This window comes from Falco naumanni, chromosome Z, assembly GCF_017639655.2.
Source record: "Falco naumanni isolate bFalNau1 chromosome Z, bFalNau1.pat, whole genome shotgun sequence".
Classification (NCBI taxonomy): domain Eukaryota; kingdom Metazoa; phylum Chordata; class Aves; order Falconiformes; family Falconidae; genus Falco; species Falco naumanni.
The window spans coordinates 66,590,831-66,600,993 of NC_054080.1; the positions used below are offsets into that span (position 1 = coordinate 66,590,831).

The following is a 10,163-nucleotide window of genomic DNA, read 5'->3' on the forward strand; positions in this document are numbered from 1 at the left end:
CAGTCACCAATCGGTTTTAACTCCACTCACCACCACTCTTTGGGCTCAGCCGTCCAGCCAGCTTTTCACTCAGCACAGAGCACACCCATCCGGGCCATGAGCAGCGTTTCTCCAGGAGAATGCTGTGGGAGACCATGTCAAAGGCTTTACGAAGGTCCAGGTACACAACATCCACAGCTTTTCTCTCATCCCCTAGGGGGGTCACCTTGTCATAGAAGGAGATCAGGTTGGTCCAGCAGGACCTGCCTTTCACAAACCCATGCTGGCTGGACCTGATCCCCTGGCTGTCCCGCACATGCCACGTGATGGCACTCAGGATGATCTGCTCCATGACCTTCCCCAGCACCGAGGTCAGGCTGACAGGCCTGTAGCTCCCCAGATCCTCCTTCCTGCCCTTCTTGTAGGTGGGCGTCACACTGGCTGACCTCCAGTCTCCTGGTTGGCCAGAGCTGCTGATAAATGATGGAAAGTGGCTTGGCGAGCTCTTCTGCCAGCTCCCTCAGTACCCTTGGATGGATCCCATCCAGCTCCATAGATTTGTGTGTGTCCAAGTGGAGCAGCAGGTCACTGACTGTTTCCTTCTGGACTGTGGGGACTTCATGCTGCTCCTTATCCCTGTCTCCCAGCTCAGGGAGCTGCATACCCTGAAGGTAACTGGTCTTAGTATTAAAGACTGAGGCAAAGAAAGCATTAAGTACCTCAGGCTTTTCCTCATCCTATTTGTGCCCATTGACTCTTTTTTTCCTTCATAGGACACCACGCAGAAAAATCTGACTCCTTCATTACTCCCCCCAATCCATATTAACAAGATCCCCTGAGTTGCCTTCTCAAGGCTGAACAGTCCCAGCTCCTTTACCCTCCCCTTTAAGTTTGGACACTCCAATCCCTTAAATCCTATCCAGTATGACCATGTCTCTCTTGTACTAGAGGCCCCAGAACTGGACACAGTATTCCATATGTGTCTCACCAGTAGTGAGTAGAGGGGAAGGATCACCTCCCACAATCTACTGGCAATGCTCTTCCTAATGCAGCCCCAGGTGACGTTGGCTCTCTTTGCTATATGGGCACATTGCTGGCTCATGCTCAGCTTGCTGCCTGTCAGTGGGTCCCAGGTCCCTTTCTGAGAAGCTCCTTTTCAGCTGTTTGATCCTCAGCATGTATTGGTGCAAGCAGTTATTCCTCCCCAGGTGCAGGACTTTACATTTCCCTTTGTGAGAGTCTCGTCTGTCCATTTCTCCAGCCTGTCAAGGTCTCTCTGAATGGCAACACACCCATCTGCTCTATCAGTCATCTGCCCCAGTTTCATGTAATTTGCAGACTTGCAGAAGGTGCACTGTGCCCCATCATCCAAGTCACTAATGAAGACATTAAATAGTACTAGCCCTCTACCAGTTCCTGGGGTATTACGCTACTGACTGGCCCACCTCCAGCTGGACTGTGCTATGGATCACAACCTGTTTACTCCAATGAGTTACCAAAAAGTTGGCCTAGTAAAAGCAATGCACATCAATACAGAGGAGTTTGGTTCTACACTTCTTTCCCAGAGCAGTGGTGACTGGAATTCTCATAGACATAGGATTTTTCACACTCTGTTTCACTCTTGATTGCATATGCTTGTAGGACTCCAGCAGCTTTTCACAGGGGGCAAGACATGATATAACATGGTGACTTACAAGATGTAAAGAGATGGATGACAACACCCTAATGACTGCCTGGCAGAGAAAGGTTGGATATGTGAGATGAAAGCCAGGATAAGGAATGACTTTTCTGCAGACAGCGCAAAAAAATACCATGACACTGATTTTTGTGTCCTTTTGCTAGCAAAAATTAGGGGGAAGAGGATTAGAACAAAATCATCAGGTTTCCAAAAACTTTGTCATTTTCTGAATGTTACATAGGTGAAGAGATGTCCTGTCTCTCTCTCTTAAGCACAGCACATAGACTAGATTTCACATGAGGATGGGTGTCACTCATTCTAACAGCAACTGGGTTGAGTAGCTTCTATAACATAGGAGCTAAAAGAACAGGCTGGAGAAAGCTGCAGCCTTTTTTTCCTCTGCACTTTCAGCCAGCTCCTCATTCCCAAAGCAGTAACAAGCAAGGTCCCAAAGAGCAGGGAAAGTCTCACCCTGCTCCCACAGCCCCAGCAGAATTTCAAGACTTAGTGAGTGTCCAGGCAGGATTCAGCCAGTGGCTGGGAAATGTTCTTCACATCCAAACACTAGCCCTACTCCCAGCAGTGTCCTGCCCTCACATTCTTGTGCTCCACTAAGTGCAAATCCCCCAGTGTATTTTGGATGAGGATTTGCAGCTTACTATATGTCATCCTGCAGGTCAGCCAGGTCCTAAAGCATTCACATTTCAGAGCTAAATTTAAGATTAATTGCCTCTTATGATCTCAGTTTCAGAAGCAATTCTGCAGCTATAACAATATCACCAAAAACGAAACAGCTGAGGTAGCTTTATAGGGAACATCAGGTTAGGTAGGGGGAATACAGAATCCAGCACTGCTGCTAAGTGGAAGAAGAGAGGAAGAAGAAAAGCAGAGATATGTGCAATACTGAGGTGGTCTCCCCTGCTCTCAGAGGACAGAAAAGTGCTTTCAAAACCCCAGCTCCAAGTCTTCTGTTTTTAAGCTTTCTACTAATGTTCTCAGTGTCTTATAAACATAGTTGTAAGCAAAATCGTAAAAAATAATTTCATCATCACTGATGTTCTTGCAGTAATTGAGACAAACAGCCAGGGTTTTCGTTCTAGTCTAATTCCAAAACCTGTGTTTTACAAATAAGATATAATTATCACAGTTAATAATCATGGTTTAATACACTAACACAGCACATTTATCCAGGTGCCTTTACTGCTTGGATTTTTCTGTTCTTGCTTCAAGCCAAGAACAGAAAAATGAAGTTGTTTGCTAAACAGATCACATTTCTTCTGTTAATACAAATTTGACCGTAGAGCTTTCCAAGCAACTGATTCAGAGCAAAGATTTCACTCATCCTCTATCCAGCCCTAAAAATACTGCTGTTCGGGACACAGCCTTTATCCAGGCAAATGTCTTCCTCGACAGTTTGAATATAAAGGTTTGTGTGTAATAATTTTGTTACACAAAATGTGTGTTGAAAACATGCCACAAAGCCAGTGTGGGGCAGCAGGGGGGGAAGGCAACCAGGGTTCTAGAACAATAAAATAAGCATAAATTAGAAAGAGAACTGAAACTACTCAGAGGTTAACAGAAAGAAGAAGAATTTCCCAAAAAAAGGAAGGGCAATGAAAAAAAGGAAGAGATGCTTTAATCTCTAAGCAAAAATATTTAAAAATACAGATTAGAAAGAGGATAATAGGAATGGAACAGTAGCCTAGGAAAAGAGTACTTGAGTGACTTTAAACCATGGTTTATAAACTCCCACCCTCCAGATATTTCCAGGGCCAGAGAGGTCCCTCACATGGCTTCTTTTGTAGCCTCAGCACAGCCTGGCATCTCTGTTATTCTGCATGCTGTTGCTCTACCCCTAGCACACCCTTTCTATCTCATCACACAACTCTCCCAGTGAGCCCTGGAAAACAGGCTTACAGCTATCACACACTGCACACACAGTGCTAGAATAATTTCCCAAGCAAATACTACTAGAGAACTCTGCACTGCTCTCACTTCTTCATGTGGCTTAAAAGGTCTGAAGCCATAGTGAGGTTATTACGTGCTGGAGGGGGTGGGAATTATCTATGGCTGCAGGTCATTTCACAGTATTTTCTGGGGATCAGTGGTTGGTTTTGCTGTTATTCATCATGTTTTGAAATTCCTTCTTTCCCAAGTTAACAGCAAAGGATTCCACAAAGCACTCTCCTCTTTGCAGAGGGCCACTATATCCAATGCTTGCAAAAGGAAGAGAATCTAAGAGCCATCCCTTCTGCTGGAGTACATACTCCTTGGGCAATGCCTCACTGACAGCCTTATTCTTGCCTCTGCAGTTTGTAATAGCAGCCACTTGAAAGTTACTACGGAGTGGAAAAGGCTCCCTGAATTAGTAGCTCTTATTGTATCACTAGGTCTTCTGTAGCTGACTCTGCCCTCTAAATGTGAACAACTACTGGTGCTTTTGCTGTACATAGCTTCTGAATGTATGGCAGCCAGCCTTTAGAGTTCTGTCTCTCACAGACCCCAGTGCTGGGTCCAGGCTTGTGTGTTTCAATACATACACTAATACCAGTCATTATATGTATTATTTCATTATGTGTATTATTTCAACCATACATGTACCAGTCCCAAAATCCTTATGAAATATCTGAAACTGAGTACAGTATGTAGGACTAGGTGGAAAGCACTGATGTTTGGGCGCTGTTTTTTACTTCTTTGAATGACAGAATGATTGGTGTTGGAAGGGACCTCTGGAGATCATCTAGTCCAACTCCCTGCTAAAGCAGGTTCACCTGGAGCAGGTTGCACAGAACTGTGTCCAGGCAGGTTTTGAATGTCTCCAGAGAAGGAGATTCCACAGCCTGTCTGGGCAGCCTGTTCCAGTGCTCCGTCACTCTCAAAGTAAAGAATTTTTTTCTCCTATTCAGATGGAAATTCCTGTGTTGCAGTTTGTGGCTGTTGCCACAAACTTGTCCTGTCACTTGGCATGGCTGAAAAGAGTCTGGCCCTGTCCTCCTGACGCCCACCCTTAAGGTATTTGTATGCATTGATAAGATCCCCTCAGTCTTCTCCAGGCTAAACAGGCCCAGCTCTCTCAGCCTTTCCTCAGAAGGGAGATGATCCAATCCCCTCATCATCTTTGTAGCCCGCTACTGGACCCTCTGCCTCTGTTGAACTGGAAGCCCAGAACTGGACACAGCACTCCAGATGCAGCCTCACCGGGTCAGAGCCAAGGGGGACAACCACCTCCCTCAGCCTGCTGGCCACGTTCCTCCTAATGCCCCCCAGGATCTCACTGGCCACCTTGGCCACAAGGGCACACTGCTGGCTCATGGGCACCTTGCTGTGCTCCAGAACTTTCAGGTCCATGAGCATGGGTTTGTGATAGCTACCCAGTCATGGCGATGAAGTTAAACTATGGCTGCTGTTGCCCTGCTTAAACCCATCGCTAAGGCCTTGTCTAATATGTAAAATGTTCTCAAGTTACCTTACAGCGGTGTGATCTTTGAATGCATGAACACATGCTTATGCTCCAGAAAGGGAAACAAGTGAGACTCTCAATATGCATTTGTTTACACACCAAAATGTCAATAAACTCAGAGCATTTTGTCATGTGCCAGAAAACAGATGGGCTCATTTATTGTATTTAGCCCTGCCTGATTCACACAAGTTCAACACAAACTAAAACAAAGTATTAATGGTATAATTTTTTTTATGGAAAGCAGAACTAAGCAATTTCCTGAACATCTGAACATGAGTGATCTTGAATGTGACCCATGAATTACACTGCATTGCCAAAAGGGAGGCAGATGTAGTAAACACTGGCTGCTCAGGCCATCACAATTTGAATTATACTGAAATTTACACGAGAAGAAAAATCACCAATTTTTTAAATCCTCTCCATAAAGATTCTGCTTTGCCCCAAATAGATACCTGGTGAGTCTTAAGAGATTTAATGCTCCTGATAAATAAATAATGAAAGATAAAGTGAGTATATGGCATATGGTAGGGGGAATATGGCAAAAACTTTAGCCTCTTTTGTGCAATGTATATAGTAAAAAAACCCATAGTTGCAAAGTTTTTTCAGTGCCCACTGCAGACATTAGAGGTAACATTTTTTTCAACAGGGCAAATTTCTGACTTACGAATTATGTAACAGTGAATCTACAGACACAGAAGGGCTTCCGTGACATGACTGATGTGCTTCTGCTTTGCCAAGGCACAGAAGCTGCAGGGTTTCTGCCTGAATTTCTTCAGTGTACGTCTGACTCAGGCACAGTCTGTGAACCCAGTTACCTGCAGGACTGTTACTCGCCTAGCCAGTTACTACCCACCCTACATTTGGACTTTTGGTTGTTTGGGATTTCTCTGTTTGTATTCCCTAAGGGTAGTGGTTTGCATTTGCCTTTACTGAGTTTTATTATCTGAATTTCTTACTGATTATCAGAGGGATGGAGAACTTCTACTATAAAGACAGGCTGAGAGGGCTGGGGTTGTTCAGCCTGGAGAAGAGAAGGCTCCAGGGAGACCTTATAGCAGCCCTCCAGGACTGTTGTGCTTTAACCCCAGCCAGCAACTAGGACAAGTACCTAAAGGGGGACTACAATAAAACCAGAAAAGGACTTTTTACAAGGACATATAGTGACAGAACAGGGGGTAAAGGCTTTAAACTGAAATGGGATAGATTTAGATGAGGTATTGGGAAGAAATTCTTTACTGTGAGGGTGGCGAGACACTGGCACAGGTTGCCCAGAGAAGCTGTGGATGCCCCATCCCTGGAAGTGTTGAAGGCCAGGTTGGATGGGACTTTGACCAACCTGGTCTAGTGGAAGCCATCCCTGCCCATGGCAAGGATAGAAAGGTGATCTTTAGGGTCCCTTCCAACCCAAACCATTCTATGATTCTAAGATTTTGCACTGTAAACCTACTTTCCAGAAAATTACATCTTGAGTGTATTTTTTTCATCAGGTTTGTGTCCACATTATAGTAATGGATCTACCTTATTTTTTATGAAAAATTGTGACAAAGTTAGTAATCCTTCTATACGAAAACTACATAATTCCTCACTTCAGCCCTCAAGAAACTTCATCCATTATTCTATTTATGAGGTCCTCAAGTGTGCTGAATTTTTAGTTTGGTTTGGTGATTTTTTTTATGGTCAACATTAACTTGTAAGGTCCAGCTTATCACAAGTGTTCATGTAAATTGATTATGTAGTCTGTTATTTCTAAAAGAAATCAGTTCACTTATCAATTTATCCTCTATTAAAATGGTCCAAATCTAGATTAACTTTGGATATTTCTCTGGAATTACAAAAGATTTTCATTGGGTTAAGAAAGAATATTCTCCATTTCTTATTTATGTAGAATTTCCCTGAATCTGCACCAGGAAAATTTCTGTCAGAGATTATGAAAGGGTAATAATCAAAGGAGCTGCCAGGAAAAATGCAAACATAAACACTCATATTTTCATTGGAGTTGACTAGGAAATGGAAAGATAATGACAGACTGAGATGGTCACCTTTTGAGCAGAGTGCTTTATAGCAGGATTCTTCCTATATGTAAAGAACCAGGACACAAGCATGATACCATTCTGAAGACAAGTGAGAAGGGTTTTTAATACTTGATCACAAGGAAGCATTTGTGATTAGTTTCAAAGGATGAAGACAGTGAAATAGACAAAGAATCCAAATAACCTTCTGTAGGCTGTCATGAACAGTAGAGAAGAAACTCAAACTATAAATTCTCAAAGGAAAACATTAATAGCCTCTCGTATATTCATCACAACAGATGCACATGGAAGGAAATCACAGATGGGATGAGGATGCAAGCAAGGAAAAATTAATGTGAGAAATTGCAAGGAAGATTCTGTAGCCAAAACACAGACGGTATTAGCTCCAGTAAGGAACTCTTCATATAATTAAGATAAAAAAACCCGAACTGTTTCCATACAAATTGCTTGTGAATGAGATGGAGAACTAAATGAAGAAAAGTTAATGCAATTCACATTAAATTCCAAGGTAGAGGAAAATAGGTCTACAATGAAGTTTTCCAATTCTCTTTTTTAAAAATCAGGATTTAGTGAGTTGCCTGAATGAAGGAGCATGAGAATTTCAATTTAAAGAAGATATAAAACTACATTAACTTTAAAGCACAAACCATGTTACACTGCAGAGTGTGCAGAGGAGATTAAGGATGATCTAAATTCACAGTTTCTTACAAGACTGCTGATGCACAAGACATACAACAGCTGTAGCTCTTGTGTTTCAGTGCAGGTCTCTGTGCGCTCCAGGGTAACGGGCTACTTTTGTGGCCTGTGACTTGCAGAGCACATGTTGAATTGTCTTCATGATGGCCTGTGCCTAGAGCAACTCACAGTGTTCCACATTCTTCCATTTCATCTTCCTAAGAATTTGATGAGAATTTACCCTGGGTACTAGAGCATCCTCCCCCAAAGGTTTTGTTAAAAACAATACAATCCCTTGGAACATTTCCATTTCACTTAGCCTGTGGTTTTTGATGAAAAAATGTCTTGTGGAAATCTCTCCAAACAGAACAAGTCTCCTTCAGACAAATTATAGATTCTCTGCTTATCAAAAGTAAACTTTTGAACTTCTCAGGTCTTATTGATCACCAAACACAATGTAAATTGCTTAATACTGGAGTTGTTTTCTTCAGTTGAAGATTAGTCTTCCCAGGCTTTAGTGATCTTTTTACTCAATTTTGATCACATTTTCCAAATGCAGGTTTGAGTACACACAACACAAGACAAACTAATAACAATTCAAAGAAAGTAGCAAACTCATTTGTAAAAATGTCATGCTTTTCACTTTCTGTGCACTCTTTTTGTCTTTTTTTTTTCTTCTAGTTCAGCTACCATCTCAGGGTGCTAAGAAGTTTAAGTCCCTGCCTTTAAATACCCTAAGGACTGGTGCAGTTATTCTCCCACCAGCCCCAACCTCCAGGTCCCAGAAAAGGGGACATTCTCAGAGTCATTTGCTCTATTCTCTCTTGCCTGGTCTATCAGGAGAGCCTCTGAAACCAAGCCGTGTCCTACCTGCTATCCCAAGCCAGAAGAAATCTAATCCTGCAGAAGAGCTTGAGAACTCTCTCACCAAACCAGACACTGGAAATTAACTCAATAATTGCCTCAATCAGTTGAAATATATCTAAGAGCTTGTTACAAGATAACTGTACAGTAAAACCTCATTAATTTGCACTAATGATGCTCTTGTGAACTGGAGTGTAAATGAACAAAAAAGAGGAAAAGGTAGCACATCACCAAAGCTGAACTGTGTATTTATATAGGCATTTGCATTATAGTTTTCAGTTATGATGAAATTACTAAATTAGTATCTAACTTGCTTTAAATCTATTTTGTGAATGGAATCTTCATAACATGCAATCTTGTTGCAGCAATGTGCTGTTATGCCTTTCATAGAAAACAGGAACAAAGAGTAAGATTTTCTGCGTGATTTAAAAATTGCAGTTAGGGAAACATAAATTGACAGGGATTCTCTGTAGTTTGTAAATGCAAAGGTGCTGATTCTGAGGCTGTGTGCCATCAAAAATATCTTTTTAAGATTAAAATGATAAGTTCAAAATAAAAGGCAGTTTTAGCAAATGAGGGGGTTTGGCTCTTTGTTTTTCACATACTTTCTACACTGTAAGTTTGTGGCATTTGTGAATTCAACAAGCTAAAAAAGCACAATGAAACACTAATCCCTGTGGGACAGGCAGTGCTATAGCACTCACTATTCAAAACTGTTCATCGCACTGACAGATTTAAGTCTCTTTCATTTAGTTCTTCATAGTCCTCAGTGACAAAAATGTAATTGCGCATTGTTATTTTCATTAAAAAAAGGACTGCCCCGTCCTGAGTTATTAGACATTATTTTACCATTTTGAACATTGAACTGAAGAAGGAAATCTAGCCAGACTGCTGTTCAGTCAAGAGCCTTGGCAAGTGCTATAAGCCTCCAACTAAACATTTCACAAGACTGTTTCCTAGAGGCCAACAAACACGCCAGCCTCTGCTTGCTTAAAGATTCCTATCTAAATCTTGCTGCTATTACTCTGGAGGCTTCCTCACTTCTGATTACAGAGGAGCTGTGGGCATTACTGTGGGCAGGGGTGGGGGGGCGGATAGTCCCCTTTGGTCACTATTGGTAGTAAACCTGTCCTAATTAGTTCTACATCAGCAGCTCATTCCGACTAGGACATGGCATTTCTGGTTATCTCTAGATAGCTGTACAAATATTTCTTTTGCTGTGTCACAGTAAAAGACAAACCTGACATGAAAGAGAAGATAATCACGTCCCAGTTGCTGCAGTTTCCAATTTCTTTGCGGTAATGACTGTAAATAGAAGGATGGCTGGTAGCTGTCACAGACAGTCCCAGAAAGAAAAAAGCAGAGCACAACAGCTGCTCTGATGCAACACAGGGAAGAGGAAAGTTTTGCACACAAATAAAAGGATCTTTTATTTTTAAACATCAAATCCAAATGTCCAAATTCAACAAGTGATGTC

At 42.1% G+C, this 10,163-nt stretch overlaps 1 protein-coding gene across 1 annotated transcript in view; it reads left to right on the forward strand.

The window, feature by feature from the left end:
* The window catches only part of ANKRD55 (ankyrin repeat domain 55), a 50,810-nt gene extending 41,573 nt beyond the window's left edge, over positions 1-9,237 (forward strand). The window contains exon 11 of the mRNA XM_040580612.1: positions 8,504-9,237. Within this exon, the coding sequence (XP_040436546.1) occupies positions 8,504-8,772 (269 nt within the window). The 3' untranslated portion in view covers positions 8,773-9,237. The remainder of the gene's footprint in view (positions 1-8,503) is intronic.
* Positions 9,238-10,163: the final 926 nt, after the last annotated feature.